Source organism: Narcine bancroftii, chromosome 2 (genome assembly GCF_036971445.1).
Source record: "Narcine bancroftii isolate sNarBan1 chromosome 2, sNarBan1.hap1, whole genome shotgun sequence".
Taxonomy (NCBI): domain Eukaryota; kingdom Metazoa; phylum Chordata; class Chondrichthyes; order Torpediniformes; family Narcinidae; genus Narcine; species Narcine bancroftii.
Window position 1 is genome coordinate 44,704,128 of NC_091470.1, and position 20,045 is coordinate 44,724,172.

The 20,045-nt window shown below is 43.7% G+C and overlaps 1 protein-coding gene and 1 long non-coding RNA gene across 8 annotated transcripts in view; one reads left to right on the plus strand and one right to left on the minus strand.

The window, feature by feature from the left end:
- Positions 1–20,045, plus strand: part of mark3a (MAP/microtubule affinity-regulating kinase 3a) — a 105,964-nt gene that overhangs the window by 55,089 nt on the left and 30,830 nt on the right. For all 7 annotated transcript variants that reach the window (XM_069916492.1, XM_069916494.1, XM_069916493.1 and 4 more), the window contains exons 9-11: positions 6,250–6,369; positions 13,036–13,138; positions 13,923–14,035. In XM_069916492.1, the coding sequence (XP_069772593.1) occupies positions 6,250–6,369; positions 13,036–13,138; positions 13,923–14,035 (336 nt within the window). The remainder of the gene's footprint in view (positions 1–6,249; positions 6,370–13,035; positions 13,139–13,922; positions 14,036–20,045) is intronic.
- LOC138753466 (uncharacterized) lies at positions 475–10,452 on the minus strand. The gene is made up of 3 exons (XR_011351186.1): positions 10,268–10,452; positions 1,092–1,215; positions 475–553 (listed from the first exon to the last, which is right to left on the minus strand). It is a non-coding gene; the product is annotated as an uncharacterized lncRNA (long non-coding RNA).

A 20,045-nucleotide genomic window follows, 5' to 3' on the forward strand; every position in this document is an offset into this window, starting at 1 on the left:
TTACCAACTACTGTATTGAAATCAAATGCTCATTGTGTAGAGCCATAACAGAATTAGCTTTGAAGAATAGGAGGTTCAATAGGCAAATCTCCTAGCTAAAGTTCAGTGAAGTCTAGATGTCCCAGGAATTCTGATCAGCCATGCAGAAGTTTAGAATTTCTACCTACTCTCAGGAGTCCTGAATGCAGTCAGAGTTGCCTGTTTTACCCAAGTGGCCAGATTTTAAGTAGGAGATTGAGCCTTTGCTCAGAAAAATATAACATTTGGTCCGTATATTTTGGAGAGATGAACTCCATGGCCCAGAATAAATTGTGAGGAAAATTACAAACTTTTTTGAATATTTATTCACATTTTTTCATACATGTAATTAATAAATAATTATAAAACAGTAAAAATTTAAATTTGAGAGTTTCAGTCATTACATGATTTATGACCCCTCCCATGCCCTCCCTCCCTACACCCCCAAAGTAATATAAAGTAAAGAAAAAGAAAAATAGCTGCCTGGATTGTTCGGAGGATCGCTTCCAACACACAGGACTCCAGCAAGGTTTATCTGATCAATTTAGGAAAGAAGATAACAGGTCTCAAAAGGCTGGAAGAACACCACTACATATATACACCTAAAATTTGCATATTTGGGCTCCAAATTTGCAAAAATATACCATATTTATTTCTCAAATTATATGTAACTTTCTCCAAGGGGATACAGCTTTGAATTTCTGCATTTCATATTCCCATATGCAAAGGTGAATCTGACTTCCAGGTCACTGCAATACCACCATTTTGCCACCATTTTAACAAGTTTCATTTTGTAGTTTGTAGTTTTGTAGTTTCATTGATAGTTTCAAAATAGGTCTTGTTTCTTCTATATATCCAAATAGAAATAAATCTAGGTTTTGTGGAAATACTTGTTCTTTTTAAAAAAAAAAATTCCCTAAGTCCACCCAAAAAGGCTTTACCTTGGGACAGGCCAAGTTCCTGTCTTTTCACTACACCTAAATCATTCATCTGATAAATCTGATTTCATTCTATTCAATTTTGTGGTGTCAAATATAGCTGATGTAAAATAATTATATTGAACTAATCTTTACCTTGCATTAGTAGTATTTGTCATATAATCTCAACATTGATCTGGCCATCTTTGCTCATCAATTATAATATTCAAATCCAGCTCCCACCTCTGTCTACATTTATGGATCCCATGTTGAGCAGTTCCTGTTTGTAATAAAAGATACATTGTAGAAGTAAATTACTTATTATTTCCCTTCCTAATAAGAATTTCCACCTCACTACAAGTAGGTAACAGCATCTCTGGACCTAACTTTTCACTCAAATATCCTCTCAATTGAAAATAACAGTATTATTGGTTATTCCATATTTGTTCCTTAGTTGTTCAAATGACATCAATTGGCCCTGTTCATAACAATCTTCAATGTTTTTAATACCTTTATGAAATCAAATACAGTACAACTCCCATTATCTGAAATGGTCAGGTCTGGGCCCATTTTGGATAATTTTTTTTTGGAGAACCAGTCATATTTTAAAAACAGCCCAGCAGTAACAGTGTTTATTACAACATACAAAAAAGTAAGGCTTTTTAAGCATTAAAATAATGTTTAATTCTCATCAAAAAAAATGCTGGCCACAGGTGATCACCAACACCTCTCCACTGAGGTCCGCGCTGCTGGCGCTGGGAGACCAACGTCCCCGATCAGTTTGGCTCCAGAAAATTTTTGGATAACTGAGGATTTCAGAGAATCCGGTTTCAGATAATTGGAGTTGTACTGTAGTTAAAATTCAATTAGCATTGAAAAAGGTATGTTAATTTTGAATCAGAGACATTTTGGGTCTTTTATTCCAAATTTCGTCAAATGTTTCAACAATGGTGTTTATTTAAGACCAATCATTAATTTTGAATCCCATTTGAATATAAATTGCTGTGCTAATCTCTCTCCTATCTTATCCAGTCCTCTCTCACATCCCCGTCCTCTCTCTCACATCCCTGTCCTCTCTCTCTCATCCCCGTCCTCTCTCTCTCATCCCCGTCCCCTCTCTCTCATCCCCGTCCCCTCTCTCTCATCCCCGTCCCCTCTCTCTCATCCCCGTCCCCTCTCTCTCATCCCCGTCCCCTCTCTCTCATCCCCGTCCCCTCTCTCTCATCCCCGTCCCCTCTCTCTCATCCCCGTCCCCTCTCTCTCATCCCCGTCCCCTCTCTCTCATCCCCGTCCCCTCTCTCTCATCCCCGTCCCCTCTCTCTCATCCCCGTCCCCTCTCTCTCATCCCCGTCCCCTCTCTCTCTCATCCCCGTCCCCTCTCTCTCATCCCCGTCCCCTCTCTCTCATCCCCGTCCTCTCTCTCTCTCATCCCCGTCCTCTCTCTCTCTCATCCCCGTCCTCTCTCTCTCTCTCTCTCATCCCCGTCCTCTCTCTCTCTCTCATCCCCGTCCTCTCTCTCTCTCTCATCCCCGTCCTCCCTCTCTCTCTCATCCCCGTCCTCCCTCTCTCTCTCATCCCCGTCCTCCCTCTCTCTCTCATCCCCGTCCTCTCTCTCTCATCCCCGTCCTCTCTCTCTCATCCCCGTCCTCTCTCTCTCATCCCCGTCCTCTCTCTCTCATCCCCGTCCTCTCTCTCTCTCATCCCCGTCCTCTCTCTCTCATCCCCGTCCTATCTCTCTCTCATCCCCGTCCTATCTCTCTCTCATCCCCGTCCTCTCTCTCTCTCATCCCCGTCCTATCTCTCTCTCATCCCCGTCCTCTCTCTCTCTCATCCCCGTCCTCTCTCTCTCTCATCCCCGTCCTCTCTCTCTCTCATCCCCGTCCTCTCTCTCTCTCATCCCCGTCCTCTCTCTCTCTCATCCTCGTCCTCTCTCTCTCTCTCTCTCATCCCCATCCTCTCTCTCTCTCTCTCATCCCCATCCTCTCTCTCTCTCTCTCATCCCTGTCCCTTCTCTCTCTCATCCCCGTCACTTCTCTCTCTCATCCCTGTCCCTTCTCTCTCTCATCCCCGTCACTTCTCTCTCTCATCCCCGTCCCCTCTCTCTCTCTCATCCCCGTCCTCTCTCTCTCTCATCCCCGTCCCTTCTCTCTCTCATCCCCGTCCCTTCTCTCTCTCATTCCCGTCCCCTCTCTCTCTCTCATCCCCGTCCCCTCTCTCTCTCATCCCCGTCCCCTCTCTCTCTCATCCCCGTCCCCTCTCTCTCTCATCCCCGTCCCCTCTCTCTCTCATCCCCGTCCCCTCTCTCTCTCATCCCCGTCCCCTCTCTCTCTCATCCCCGTCCCCTCTCTCTCTCATCCCCGTCCCCTCTCTCTCTCATCCCCGTCCCCTCTCTCTCATCCCCGTCCCCTCTCTCTCTCATTCCCGTCCCCTCTCTCTCTCATTCCCGTCCCCTCTCTCTCTCATCCCCGTCCCCTCTGTCTCTCATCCCTGTCCCCTCTCTCTCTCATCCCCGTCCTCTCTCTCTCTCTCTCATCCCCGTCCTCTCTCTCTCTCTCTCTCATCCCCATCCTCTCTCTCTCTCTCATCCCCGTCCTCTCTCTCTCTCATCCCCGTCTTCTCTCTCTCTCTCATCCCCGTCCTCTCTCTCTCATCCCCGTCCTCTCTCTCTCATCCCCGTCCTCTCTCTCTCTCATCCCCGTCCTCTCTCTCTCATCCCCGTCCTCTCTCTCTCATCCCCGTCCTCTCTCTCTCTCATCCCCGTCCTATCTCTCTCTCATCCCCGTCCTATCTCTCTCTCATCCCCGTCCTATCTCTCTCTCATCCCCGTCCTCTCTCTCTCTCTCATCCCCGTCCTCTCTCTCTCTCATCCCCGTCCTCTCTCTCTCTCATCCCCGTCCTCTCTCTCTCTCATCCCCGTCCTCTCTCTCTCTCATCCCCGTCCTCTCTCTCTCTCATCCCCGTCCCCTCTCTCTCTCATCCCCGTCCTCTCTCTCTCTCATCCCCGTCCTCTCTCTCTCTCATCCCCGTCCTCTCTCTCTCTCATCCCCGTCCTCTCTCTCTCTCATCCCCGTCCCCTCTCTCTCTCATCCCCGTCCCCTCTCTCTCTCATCCCCGTCCCCTCTCTCTCTCATCCCCGTCCCCTCTCTCTCTCATCCCCGTCCCCTCTCTCTCTCATCCCCGTTCCCTCTCTCTCTCATCCCCGTCCCCTCTCTCTCATCCCCGTCCCCTCTCTCTCTCATTCCCATCCCCTCTCTCTCTCATCCCTGTCCCCTCTCTCTCTCATCCCTGTCCCCTCTCTCTCTCATCCCCGTCCCCTCTCTCTCTCTCATCCCCGTCCTCTCTCTCTCTCATCCCCGTCCTCTCTCTCTCTCATCCTCGTCCTCTCTCTCTCATCCCCATCCTCTCTCTCTCTCTCATCCCCATCCTCTCTCTCTCTCTCTCATCCCTGTCCCTTCTCTCTCTCATCCCCGTCCCCTCTCTCTCTCTCATCCCCGTCCTCTCTCTCTCTCATCCCCGTCCCTTCTCTCTCTCATCCCCGTCCCTTCTCTCTCCCATCCCCGTCCCTTCTCTCTCTCATTCCCGTCCCCTCTCTCTCTCTCATCCCCGTCCCCTCTCTCTCTCATCCCCGTCCCCTCTCTCTCTCATCCCCGTCCCCTCTCTCTCTCATCCCCGTCCCCTCTCTCTCTCATCCCCGTCCCCTCTCTCTCATCCCCGTCCCCTCTCTCTCTCATTCCCATCCCCTCTCTCTCTCATCCCTGTCCCCTCTCTCTCTCATCCCCGTCCCCTCTCTCTCTCATCCCCGTCCCCTCTCTCTCTCATCCCCGTCCCCTCTCTCTCTCATCCCCGTCCCTTCTCTCTCTCATTCCCGTCCCCTCTCTCTCTCATCCCCGTCCCCTCTCTCTCATCCCCGTCCCCTCTCTCTCTCATCCCCGTCCCCTCTCTCTCTCATCCCCGTCCCCTCTCTCTCTCATCCCCGTCCCCTCTCTCTCTCATCCCCGTCCCCTCTCTCTCTCATCCCCGTCCCCTCTCTCTCTCATCCCCGTCCCCTCTCTCTCTCATTCCCATCCCCTCTCTCTCTCATCCCTGTCCCCTCTCTCTCTCATCCCCGTCCCCTCTCTCTCTCATCCCCGTCCCCTCTCTCTCTCATCCCCGTCCCCTCTCTCTCTCATCCCCGTCCCTTCTCTCTCTCATTCCCGTCCCCTCTCTCTCTCATCCCCGTCCCCTCTCTCTCATCCCCGTCCCCTCTCTCTCTCATCCCCGTCCCCTCTCTCTCTCATCCCCGTCCCCTCTCTCTCTCATCCCCGTCCCCTCTCTCTCTCATCCCCGTCCCCTCTCTCTCTCATTCCCGTCCCCTCTCTCTCTCATCCCCGTCCCCTCTCTCTCTCATCCCCGTCCCCTCTCTCTCTCATCCCCGTCCCCTCTCTCTCTCATCCCCGTCCCCTCTCTCTCTCATCCCCGTCCCCTCTCTCTCTCATCCCCGTCCCCTCTCTCTCTCATCCCCGTCCCCTCTCTCTCTCATCCCCGTCCTCTCTCTCTCATCCCCGTCCCCTCTCTCTCTCATCCCCGTCCCCTCTCTCTCTCATCCCCGTCCCCTCTCTCTCTCATCCCCGTCCCCTCTCTCTCTCATCCCCGTCCCCTCTCTCTCTCATCCCCGTCCCCTCTCTCTCATCCCCGTCCCCTCTCTCTCTCATCCCCGTCCCCTCTCTCTCTCATCCCCGTCCCCTCTCTCTCTCATCCCCGTCCCCTCTCTCTCTCATCCCCGTCCCCTCTCTCTCTCATCCCCGTCCCCTCTCTCTCTCATCCCCGTCCCCTCTCTCTCTCATCCCCGTCCCCTCTCTCTATCACTCTCTCTCATCCCCGTCCCCTCTCTCTATCACTCTCCAAATCTATATAATTTATAAAAATTTATATAAATTAAATTCTTTGCCATTACTCAAAAAGGTTGAAGAAGATTTTTAAAAATGGATCATTTTACCTATAACATTAGTAGGGTTAACTGTGTTAAGATGAATATATTTCCAAGAATGCAATACCTTTTACAAACCTTGCCTATATTATTACCTCAAAAGTTTTTCTTTCAAGAATTAAATAAACATGTAAGGAAATTTCTTTGGAAAGGTAAAATGTAAAGGATTTCTAGAGAAAGATTAACATGGAAATATGAATTGGGAGGCCTACAACTTCCCAACTTTTAGAAAATCACAAACTTAAGTCATTATCTTTACATAGAAGTTTTAGAGGCTTTATTTTTAATTTTACAATTAACTACCATATTTACTTGGATGTTTTTAATAGTGAATTATTTTTGTTGAAGGAACTAAGGGAAAGAGTGCTTAGAGGAAAATATCGGATACCATTTTACATGTCCACAGACTGTGAAAACCTCCTTAAACGCTTCCTGGTGCTCAATCCTTCTAAAAGAGGTACTTTAGAGGTAAAAAAAAAACAGATTATGTTGCTTGTTCTGGAATTGTGCAGATTATTTTAATAACTTCACCTGGAAGGGAATGCTGCTGGGTAGGTTGAAAAAACTTGCATTGTTCCATATCTGCTCTTATGACCATGTTTAGAACTGCCATGAGCACCACTGGCTCAAAAAGATTTGGAAAGATAGATGACAAGATGAAAATCATTAGACTTGGGGTGAGGAATGGGTCAGGGAGAATTACAATTTAATTGCAGTTAAACCCAAAATATTAGGGATTAATTGCATTAACTGGGTTCTTTTACTTAAGAAAAATTTTCTCAGTAGCAATTAGTATTTGGATACAAATCCACAGAGATTTGAATGTGATTCAAAGCTTCAAGAATGGAGATTTGAATTGTTAAAGATTCAGAACTCCATATATCTTGCTGTTTCCCAATTTATATAATATTTCTAGAAATATTCAACAATTTTTTCAGATTTGAGTATATTTCCAGAGGTGGGACTAAATTTATCCATTAGGATAAAGGGATTTGGTGTTGCATCTTGAAAACCTAACTTATTTAAGAGTATATTCGGCTGAGTCCTATAGATCAGGGAGGTCTCACAACTGAACCTTTGTGCTCGATACTTCAATAATTTCAATAGAACTGCAAATCGCTTCATTATTCGGATCCAGTGACCATTTGGGCTCATTTAATTTTCAAAAAGGCTCTTTAAATATGTCAGGAATTTATTTTTCGAATTTCTATAGTTTAGATGAAAGAGGGTCAGGCATTTCAGTCAACATCTCCAGCTCTTGCATGGTTTCTTCTGTTTTTTTCCTGAAATCTATCCATGTATCTCCTCCTCCATCATTAATTCCTCCACCTTCATCCCACCACCTATTCTCACAATGCTGCACTTCAGGAACTGATTAGAAATGCACTTTTATTTGTTCAGATGTCGTTTGACTGCCTGTCTCGCCACCTCTTCTCTTTATCCCTCCACTATCAATAAATTGATAGACATGACCATCTTGAAGAAGACTAGAAATTGTGTCCAGCTAACTGTTGCCGGTTACTCAAACTGTTGTCTTCAGATCTCTTCTCAAACTCCATTGCATAACGATTGATTTTTATCTCTGTTTTCAGAAACATAATCAGACTGTTTATAATCTCAGTGTCATGTTTTATCTGAAGATGAGCTTTAGGCGATATATCCATGGGTTCATATACACACACAATTTCCATCTCCAAGGCAATGCTTGACTGTTTTCCAACCTCATCATCTGCAGCCAAATGCTGCATTTATCCTTTTTATTGTCTTTAAATTGGACAATTCTGAAACACTCTTGGTTTTACTCTCTAGAAATTGTTAATGATTTAATAATTTTACTATCTTGCAAGATATGAGCGCTTTTTCAATTCTTGCCTCCGAATCACGCTGATATTTAATTTTCCTCTTTTGGCATAGCAAAAAAGTTCTTTGACTGTAAATTTTTCACTGAAGTGCCCTACCTTTTTCCCCCTATTTCTGAGGCATGTTTCAAAGGTTGTCTTTCAAATGATCCTGTGGTCAACAATCTGAGTTTCTTCCTTTATGGGCAAGTGTCAAAGTTCAAATTTATAGACATGAGTAACATTACATACAACCCTGAGATGCTTTTTTTTCCTGTGGGAAATTCTACTTATCAGTACCAACAAAGAAAGAAATATAAACTGTGCAATACCAAAAAAATATATATAGCAATAAATATTCTTGATGGTAGCAGCAAGAACAGAGCTGAGTGGTGTGGAACCTTGATGATTACTGCTGCTTTCCATGTAAATTTTCTCATGATGATTTTGCGTGGGATGTCCTTGGCTGTGTCCACTTCCTTTGCCAGGGATTTCCACCCAAAGGTGCCCCCATACTAGGCCATGATGCAGCTGGTCACCTCACTTTCCACTGCACTTTTTCTAGGTTTGCTAAGGTTTCCGATGTCATACTGAACCTCCACAAGCTTCTGAGGAAATAGAGTTGATGACGTGCTTTCTTCACAATGACATTAGTGTGTTGGGTCCAGTAAAGGTCCTCTGAGATAGGAATTTAAATTTTCTTGCTCTCTTCACCTCCCGATCACTGGATCATACACCTCTGGTTTTCCCATCATAAAGTCTACAACCACTCCTTGATTTTGATTACACTGAGTAAAATTTTGAATTCCCCCTCCTGTGTGCTGACTCATTGCCCATTTTTTTTCCAGCCTACTACTGTGGTATCATTAACAAATTTGTAAATGGTACGGTGCCACACATACATTCATAGATGTAAAGAGAATAGAGCAGTGCTATGTGGCTCTGTGGTGCTCTGATGCTGAAGAACATTGTGGAGAGATGTTCTTGCCAACCTGCACTGATTGGGGTCTGAAATTTAAATGCAAGTTCCTGGGAGTCATTATCTCAGAGGACCTCTCCTGGACCCAACACCCTACTGTCATCATGAAGAAAGCACATCAGCACCTCTACTTCCCCAGAAGTTTGCAGACGTTTGGTATAGCATTGGAAACCGTGGCAGAATTATAGTGTGCTGATCGGCTCCATCGCAGCTTGGTATGGGGTCACTAATCCCTCTGAGAGGAAAGCCCTGCAAAAGGTAGTGGGCGTAGCCTAGTACATCACAGACAAAACTCGACCCTCCATCAGAGAAAATCTACATTAAATGCAGCCATCCGAGAGCAGCAGAAATCATCAAGGATTCACACCACCCAGGACACGCTCTGTTCTCACTGCTGCCATCTGGAAAGAGGTATAGGTGTCACAAGACTTGTACCACTAGGTACAGGAACGGATGCTATCCCTCCACCATCAGATTCCTAAACAATAAACTCAATCAGAGACTAATTTATGGATTCTTATTTTGCATATTTATTACTGAAGATTTTAGTATTGCACAGTTTGTTTGCATTTCTTTCTTTACATTTCTCTTTTGTATACATATCTTTAATACAGCTTTTGCACTACTGATCCGTTGAAATTCTCCCTGGCCTACAGGAAAAAAAAATTCAGGGTTGCACATGATGTCATGCATGTACTCTGACAATAATTTTGAAATTTAAACTTCGAGGTGAGGAAATCCAGGTGCGGTTAGTTTCATAATGCTCCTAAGCAACATATTGACAAATTTAGCTATTTTGAAGATTATGCATCACTATGAACTGTTGTTGCAGTCAAATAATCTGCCAACAGGAGCGATTTAAAGCCTATTCATAAATAATGGATAGATATACACCCAACTGCTGTGAAGTCATACCCATACAGATTGTAATTTTGCACCATTTCTGGAGAAGAGAGCAGGATGAGTTGCAATAGGTGATCTATTTTGTATCAATATTCTGTCAGAAATATATCATTAGCATGCAATTTAGTTAAAGTAAAGCATGGACAAAATTCAAGTTGGCAGAATCTCTGGTCATTGGTACAATATGCAAATACACAACCAGACATAACATGTAGATAAGCTATACACATATAAAATAATTAAATATTATTTATTAAATAATAGAGTCTCAGAGTTGGTAAGAGCAGTTCAGCAGACTTGCTGCCTGTGGAAGAAGCGGTTTCTTGGACTGGTGGTTCTGAATCTAATTCTCCTGTATCTCTTTCCCGATGGAAGTAGCTGAAAGATGCTGTGTGTGGTGTGGTACGGGGTCCTCATCAATTTTGTATGCCTTCTTCAAACAACAATCCCTATCAATCACATCGATGGATGGGGTGGTGAGGGGGTGGGAAACCCCAGTGATCCTCTCTGCTGCTTTAATGGTCTTGTGCATTGACCTCCAATCCAATTCTCTACAGCAACCATACCAAACTGTGATGCACCAGCCAGGATACTCTCGAAAAAAACTCCTATAGAAAGTGGACAGGATAGTGGCAGCCTTGCTCACCTCAGTCTTCTCAGGAAGTGCATTTGCTTTTATGCCTTCTTGACAAGTGAGATGTGTGTCCATGATAGGTCACTTCCTGAGTGGAATCTGCAGAACCTGGTACTCTACTTTCTCCACTACCAAGTTATTAATGTTTAGTGGAGTGTGGTCGTTTCTGTACCTCCTGAAGTTCACTCTCATCTCATTTGCCTAATAAGCATAACAAAATAGGAACTTTAATCTTTATGATCAATCATTTCCGCTGAATGCTAAAGTTAATTTTCAATTTAAGTTAATGCAGGTTGCACCTCTTTGATCTGGCAATGTTGGGACCTGGCCATTGGTGAACCTCAGAAAATGCTGGAAAACAGAATTTGGCCCCTAAATGATGACCCCCCCCCCTTGTAAACATATCAAGGGTAGAACAAAGCTTGCAACAGGAAACAATACTGTGGGGCAGCATGATTAGTGTAGTGGTTAGCCCAATGCCTTTACAGCACCAGCGACTGGGACCAGGATTCAAGTCCCATGCTGTCTGCAAGATGTTTGTACTAATGGCAGCAGATTTAAACGTGCCAGACCAGAGTGCCGGATAAAAGAGGTATAACTTGTAGTAGCATTATCAGTAACTAATTGCACTTTATACCAAAATATTTTAATAAATCAAGAAATGTAGTAATTTTATTTTCAGATTCAGAAATGTAGTAATTTTATTTTCAGATTCCGTGCATATGGGATTGGAAGTATAAACTTTAATTTCTTCAAATTCTAGTTATCCTTCTTAATTTTGTTTTTGCAATTTGACATGGCTCTCTTTTCCTTTATCATATAATATGTGCTGTTGCAGCATCAAGATTATTTTGTCTCTTTATCGAATACACATGTTGCATATTTGTTTATTCGTCACAGAAAAGGGAGATGATGTATAAAATTATTACTTAACAAATTATATGGGAATAGAACTGAATTAACAATGCCAGCTCAACATATTGTTTTTTTTTCCTGCTCTGCTTATTTTAATAAGACAAAATTCAGATCTAAATTATGTAATCTTCAAAGCTTGCTAGTATCAATAGAAGTGAATGAAATTCATGTACCTCTTCTATTTTTATTTATTTAAGGGCATGAGTTAAAACTTCAACTTCTACCGAGAAATAAGATTGAAGATCATAATGTTGAAATAAATTAAGGGAAAAGAAAATGCATTGTAATAAATTACATCTTTAATCAAAACTGTTACATAGAAAAAATAGAAATAAAATTGTTTGTACAAACAGCATTAAAAACCAATTAGAAAGAAGAATTAGACTCAGTAAATAGAAGCTGAGGAAAAGATGTCATCAGAATAATAGAAGTATGGATAAAAATGAGACCAGATTGGCAGTCTGATATTGCAATCTATTAAGTTTTAAGAAAACATAAGTAAAGAGATAGAGGAGTAACTGTTAAATCAGAACTAATAATAATTGTAATAGGAAGTAGAGAGTGACAGAAGCTGTTAAGACTTGTAATATTAAATATCTAGTATGCACTAAATTTCGAAAATTGAGTATACACTTGACAGGTGAATTTATTGCAAAATCTTGAAATTTGTTTTAAAATCTGTTTAATTGTTTCAACCTGATAATTGTGAAGTTCAAAAATCTCTTGAATTTCCTCATTACAGAAAAAAGAGTGAAAGTTGAAATTACCAGTAAGGTTTTTGTTTTATATTTATTAGAAGACTTCATGTAGTTCTGATTGAACTTTATTGCATTATAGACCACCAACTAATCCAAAGTGAATTAAAGGAAAATATGCCATCAGATTACTCATTTTAGTGCGGGAGTGAAAATGAAGGAAAAAAGGATTTTTTTTTTTAATATATGGTGTACTGTATACCTTTCTGACCTAATCTGTGGAAAGATTAAAAGGGGAGTAAATGTTAACTGATCAAGGAAGGGGATGTAAACTTGGAAGACCATCTGAGTACAACGACTAACTAAATTGGGGGGTGGGGGAGGATATATAAAGCAATCAAAGCAAGAGAAAGCGAAAGAAAAATATTGGGTAAGTAGTCATCAGTTTTTAAGTATTTGGAGTACAGGAAAAATCTATTCCACAAAAGTGCTAAATCGTGATGGGGATAATTTGGGTAATTTGTATACAAAGTATATTGCTAAAAGTAGAATGCAAGGCCATTATAAATGCTAATAAATTGTAGGCATGCAGATATAAAGGAATAAGTTCAAATCAAGGAGGTAAAGATAATTCATAAATAACTTTGTTTTCGCTACTTTTAAATCTACTGTGCACCGTTCTTGTTCATGCTGCAAAAATTATGCTGAAACACCAGAGAAAATGCAGAAACTACTTCCAACCAGATGACATGAAATCAGAAGGTAAAACTGTTAGAGCTTGTAGCTCTTTTCTCTGAAAAGTGAAGCTAAGGATAAGACCTGATAAAAATAAGGCCTGCTTAAAATTATGATTAATTAGACAGGATTGTATTGAAAGAGTTTCTGCAATATGAGGTAATAGATGACTTTTCTATTGAGTGACTTAAGCAAATATTGATATGCTTAATAGGTCTGATGCTTATAAAAGAAAGATATAATTGGAAAATTAAGGGAACAAGATGTGAGGGGAAAATTAAAGGAGTGTCCACGCCTTCAAATTTTGAGTCCCTTAGTTAAAATATTAACTGATCCTGTTTCCACAGCTGCTGCCTGACCTGCACTTTTTCCTTTTTTTTTAATGGTGCATTATCTTGTTTTATTAAAGTTTAATTTGTATTCTCTTCATGCCAGCAAATCATGAAAGACCGATGGATCAATGCTGGTCATGATGACGATGATGAACTTCGACCTTACGTGGAACCAGATTTGGATATTGCAGATCCAAAAAGAATAGGTAAATGCCAATCTGCCTTTGTGTTATTGGTGTGGTAAAGCAACTGTACTACCTGCACGTTAATCATTTAGTAGCTTGGGCGGGGGATCGTGTTAAAATAATCAAAAGTGCAATGTATTGGGCAATGTAAAACAAAGCTGCAGGGTGTAGTATTAAAGAGAAAAGTAGAATTAATAGTGCAAGCCATAATTTTTTACTAGAGGGTGGTCCATTCAAGAGTCTGATATGATCAGGAAAGAAAGTGTCATTGAATCTAATGATCTTAGGTTTTCAAGTTTGTTTTTGGATTTGGGACCCTAGAGCAGCCATTCTCTACCTCTTTTTAAGTACATCACAATAACAGGCCATTTCACCCCATGAGTCCATGCTGCCCAATTTACACCCTCGTTTCGAATGGTGGGAGAAAACTGGAGCACCTGTGGAAAACCCACACAGACACAGGGAGAATGTACAAACTATTTACAGACAGTGCAAGATTTGAATCCCTGTCCTGATTGCTGGCACTGTGCCAATGCTATGCCAACTGAGCTGCCCTTTATTAGCTGTGCTCTCAAGACTTGGCTCAAAATTCATGGAGCCCCTTCCCTGTGAAGCAGTCAAGTTTAGTTGGCTTCTTCTGTACTTCTCTCCTACCACTACTAAAAAAAATTATAATTTCAGTAAATGGCCCTTCTTAAATGTGCTGTGGCTCCTACTGAGAATGGCTGCCCTAGATTATTTGTGCTGTAAGAACAAAATAACTTGAGGACAGTTTCTTGAAAGTTATCTGATCTTAATTTTACAGAGATAATGGTTGGAATGGGTTATAGTCGTGATGAAATCCAGGAGTCCCTTGCAAAAATGAAATATGATGAAATAACAGCAACCTATTTGCTGCTGGGACGAAAGTCCAATGAGGTAAGCATTAACAACGGAACACAAACTGGTATTTATATAGTTTCTTTACAACTCTGGAGCTTCTAAGACATTTTGTGGCTCTCATGGGTTTTTCAAAGTGTGGATATTACTGGAAGAGTAGCAGCAAATAGATGCAGAAATATGACCCATCAAAAGGAATAAGATAAATTATTAGTTTTAACAAAATATTTAAGACCAAACTTTGGCTCAGGCGCCAAGAGAACCTCCCAGCAATTTATCAGATACTACCCTGGGAAATTTGCCCTCCTGAGAGAAACAAGTGGTTTACTGTTTATATAAATCAGAGTAATTTGCTAACCTCAGTTGCGCTTAGATATTTTAAATGTGACTTTAGCCCACAAACCTGATTCGGTGAAGGCCAGCAACATAAAAGTAGTTATACCCAAATTCATCATAATTGCCCCATTTACTTGTTTATTTCTAAAAGTATAGCCTCTGCCCTGATGTATCTATCTTTCTACAATAAGATTCGATTTTAAAAAGAAAAAGTTTTCACAGCTGGATAATTGCCATCTAATTCTATACCCCAATCACCAACTCCTCATCTTAGACCATGTTCCATTCTGACCAACCGTAACTGGAAATGGATGTGTCGCATATTTGCTGCATCTGTTTTATCATTTTATTCACTAAGGCCAGCTCTTGTGAGAGGTGAGACACTCCTGCCACAGGTGCTATTTTCCATAGATAGGCCCCTACTTTCATCCCAAAAGCATAATTTTTTTGGGGGGGTTGTATGTATGGATAGCCGTAAGTCGCATAGGTTGTAAGTCGGGGACTACCTGTACACTTTCCCCACTGTTTATTTGGAAATGCAACAGTTGTCACAACTAAGATTACAGATCAAAGAATTGAATCTGTATCTTTCTGTTGATCCATTACCATATTTATTTGCAGAAACTTATTTTCTTGCAGACTGTTTCTGCTTTACAGAAAGGTGCAATTTTGGGGAAAAAAAGTGAGCAGGATCTCTAAATGCAAAAGTCAATTTGTGGGCTATGGTTCAAAATAACAATTATGATTGAGGATGGTTATTTTAATTCACCCCTCTTATATTGTCAAATCTTTTACAAGATTATGGTATTTTCCAATTAACTGTTTTTCCTTGAAAGATATTCCTATAAATGAGAGTTTCAGGACAAAGGTCCTCTTAATCAATCTTGGACTGATTTCATAATTAAGGTTGCAATGGGAATGCATGTTGTTGCTGTATTAAATTTGTTTCACAAAATGAAACTATTTCTTTGTGTTCTGATTTTATCTTTTCCATTCGCAAAAATATCTTTCACCTCTAAAACCACTTCATTGATCTCCAATCCAGGATGAATGCCCAAGTGTCCATTCTATTTCATTGGTGATTGTTTTTCTCTATGACATCTCTAGCCCTTTTCCTTTTCCATCTGTGCCGTCAGTCAAGGTGCAGTATTCATGCGGACAAATATATTTGTAGATTGTTTAAAACTATCTGTCTGCCTGGCTATATAGTTAAACATCCAATTGGCATTGTTGAAGGCTTCACTGATTCTTTTGTCCTCTGTTAAATTCTACACTGTTTAATTTTCTTTGTCAATGTTCAAGATTATTCACTGATCTTTCTAGGTTTATGCAATCTGGAAATTTGACAACTTTGTATTGAATTTCTAAATCCAAATCACCTCCTCTTTCCTTCTCCCCTTCCCTCAACCATTTTATTCTGGTGCCTGCCTGTTTTTGCTTATACTTGACAAAAGGCCTAGGCCCGAAATCTTGGTTACTTCCTGTGGATGCTGCATAACTAGCTGAGTTTCTCCAGTACGCTTGTGTATTATACTCTTGTAACCGATGCCATTCATGATAAAAAGCCCCATGCCATTTGTACTTTGTGCTTCTTTTGTTCTCCAATCCAACATTGACCATGTAACAAGCAATGCTTGTTTCCTAAATTTTGTACCTGTACCTATTTTTAGAGTATATCTTATTCCATGCAACTTTCAGTTTAACTAACATAGTCTCTTATGTGGAATTTTGTCAAATGCTTCCTGAAAGTCAAGATACACAACATCTAGGGCTTCACATAACCCTCTTGGTTTGTCATTTCCTCAAAAAAATAAAAATAGTTTGGTACAGCAGGATTTTTTCTTTTCTCTGCCATGTTGATTACGATTCATCAGATTGTTGATGTACAGATAATGTTCATTTTTAATAAAAGTATGAAATAAAATAAAACTAATAGGTCTTCTGTTGTTTGTGACTATTCTGTCCTATTTTGAGAATATGAACCATGTTATTAGTCTACTATTTTCTCTCAAATGTCCAGTGAAATCTTCATGTATGTCATTGCCCATTGTCTCTTCCTTTTGTTTTACTACTAGTTTCATTGCTATCTATTCCTAAAATATTTCTCTGAAGGCTTTTTAGTCTATCTAGGGCAGTGGTTTTCAAACTTCCCCCTTAAACTCACATTCCACCTTAAGCAATCACTTGTGGCAGCCTGCCGCAGCGGCAATCAAGCTGGCCCTCCAGACGGCAAGTACAACCAAAAGCCAGCAGCCCACGCAGTGCACTAGCTCCAACAGCGAACCAGCAGGTGAACAGCAAGGGCAGCTTAAAAGGCCAACAACCCCCCCATAGCTCTGGCCTTGCTGCACAGCTAACAAGCAGGGACAGCGCGCAGAGAAGAAGGGTGTTGTTATGCAGAAAAGTACACACGCACGGGAAACACTTTTGTTGTGCATCTTGTGACATCAGCCAAGGGAGGCCACGGCAGGAACAGTGCAAGTATAAAAGTCAGGCCTGAGCCCTAATAAAACTGAGAGCTTAACCTCACTAAGCTACATGTGTGTCTTCTTTTGAGTAGCACACAGCTACAATTTGTGACCCCAACAGTTTAGACAGCATCTAAACCCAACAATGAGTGAACAGTCAACAGCCAACGCAGTTGATCTCGAGCTACCAACCTTCTGGTCGAATTGACCATGTGTATGGTTTGACTAGGCTGAGGCACAGTTCCAGATCTGGCATATCACAGCAGAATCCACCCGGTACTACCACGTGGTGAGTGCCCTGGACCAGGACACAACTTCATCCAGGAGCCCCCATCGGAAGGCGCATGCACCACCTTCAAGGACTTGCTGATCGTGACCTTTTGGGCTCTCACAGTGAGAGAGATGGGCACATCTGCTCCACCTGGACAGGCTCAAACGAGATGCTGGCCCTCCTGGCCAAACACAAGCCCTGCATCATGTTTGAGCAGGCATTCCTGGAGCAACTGCCTGAAGATGTCCAATGACTCCTGGCTGACACAGATTTAAGCAGCACCACCACCCCACCCCCAAAAGTCGCAGCACAAGCGGACGTTCTGTGGAAACAGGGGAGTTCTTGGTGTCCTTGGGGCTCATCACTAAATCTCGCAGCCAGACCTGTGCAGAGCCGCCGAGAGAACAGCGGTGCCCCAGAGGAGATGATCCAGATGAACAGTGGTGTCTCTACCACCAGTGATGGGGCGTTGGAGCCCGCTGGTGCAAAATGCAATGCACATTTCAGGGAAACACCAGGGCCAGCCGTTGCTAATGGCTATGATGGCTGGCTACCAAGCCAGCCAACTGAATGTTTGGAACTGACAGTCCTGACGACGCTTCCACATGGACTCAGGAGCAGAGGTCAGCATCCTGCCCCCGTTGGGACAGACACCAGGAACAGGCAGTTGGGTCCACTCTGAGGGCTGCCAACAGTAGCACGATTCGGACCTGTGGTACCTTCAAGGTCCAGCTGCAGTTAGGAGGCAGCCTCTTCTCGTGGTTGTTCACGCTGGCCGCAGTAGAACAGCCTCTCATCGGGGCAGACTTCCTGCATATCCACAGCCTGCTAGTGGACCTCAAAGATGCCAGGGTCCCAGCACTCCACCTGGACTCCATACAGAGATTAGACAATAAGTGCACCAGGGTCCTGGACGAGGTCCCTGCAGTGCTCACCCCCAATTCACCACGGTGATGTCCTGACATGGAGTACAGCACCACATCCTGACCCATCGCTCTATGCAAGGGCAAGATGCCTTCTTCCGGAGAATTTCTGGCTGGTGAAGGAGAAATTCAGGAAGCTAGAGGAGCTTGGTATCGTACAGTGGTCAGAATGCCTATGAGCTTCTCCCCTGCACATGACTACCGTCAGTTCGACAAGGCCACAATAGCAGATCGATGTGGCCCCATGCCACACATCCAAGATTTCAATGTTAACCTGCACAGGACAAGGATCTTCTCCACGCTGGACCTCGTGCAGGGATATCATCGGATCCCGGTACACCCTGATGATATTCCCAAGACAGCCATATCCCCCAATTCGGCCTCTTATAATTCCTCCAAATGCCGTTTTGGCTAAAGAATGCCACACAGACCTTCCAGCTACTCATGGATGCAGTGGACCAAGACATGGACAGCACCTTCGTGTACCTAGACAACGTCCTGGTGGTGGGCAGGAACCAACAGGAGCATATGGCACACCTCCTCAACCTCTACATCCGACTGAGCAAGTTTGGCCTGACAATCAACCCAGCCAAATGCCAGTTTGGATTGGAGGCCATTGACTTCCTGGGCCACAGGATAACCAGGGAAGGAGCCACACCACTATCCAGTAAAGTGGAGGCAATCAAGAAGTTCCCCAGACACAACGTGGCCAAGGGACTACAGGACTTTGTGAGGATGATCAATTTCTATCACAGATTCATCCCCCTCAGCTTCCCGGATCATGCAGCCCTTGTTCGCCCAGATGGCAGTCAAGGTGAAGGACATCACCTGGGATGAAGAGTCAGCGAAAGCCTTCGTGAAGGCCAAGGAAGTATTGGCCGACGCTGCTCTCCTGACCCATCCCAGGTCAGACGCTCCAATGGGCCTGACAGTGGATGCCTCAGGAACCGTGATCGGCGGAGTTCTGGAGCAGCAGATTGAAGGAAGTTGGTGGCTGCTGGCTTTCTTCAGCAAACATCTTTAGCCTCTGGAACTGAAGTACAGCACTTTTGACAGAGAGCTACTGGCGCGATACTTAGTCATCTGCCACTTCAGGTACTTCCTAGAGGGCAGGTCCTTCATGGCTTTCACAGATCACAAGTCCCTGACTTTCGCCTTGGCTAAGATCTTGGAACCCTGGTCGGCCCACCAGCAACAACACCTCTCTTACACCTCTGAGTACACCATAGATGTAAAGCACGTCTCTGGCAAGAGCAGCATAGTGGCCGACGCACTGTCCAGGTAAAGTATCCACGCGCTATTAAGGGAAGTGGTCTTCGTGACACTGACCTAGGCACAGCAGAAAGACAAGGTGATGCCCAAATATAGGACTGCCATATTGGGACTGCAGCTTTAGGACATCCCAGTTAGCTCAGGTAACACCACCCTCCTATACGACGTGGCCACTGATCAGGTTAGACCCATCGTCCCAGCAGCTTGGAGACGACAGGTTTTTGACTCTCCACAGACTGGCTCACCCATGCATCAGAACCATGGTCCGGCTAGTGGCCAGCAAATGCGTGTGGGATGGATTGTGGAAACAGGTCAGCGGGTGGATGAAGGAGTGCACACAGTGCCAAACAACCAAGGCACAGCAGCACACCAAGACCCCACCTCAGCACTTCGAGCCTGCAGAACGAATGTTCAACCACATCCAAGTAGACATAGTAGGAACCTTCCCACTATCTGTTCATGATGGTCAACCGCTTCACCAGGTGACCATAAGCAGTCCTGCTGGCAGATACATCCACAACTTTGTGCGCCAGGGCTCTCATCTCGTCCTGGGCGGCATGGTTTGAGTTACTGATCTATATCACATCTGACAGAGGGTTCCAGTTCACCTCCAGTCTGGTCTGATCTCGCCAACCTGTGGGGTGCCCAGCTGCATTCACACATCAGGTTACCACCTTCTGCCCAATGAGTTGGTGGAGCAGTTCCACAGGCCCTCAAAACTGCACTCATAACCAGACTCAAAGGACGCAACTGGGTAGACATGCAACCATGAGTGCTGT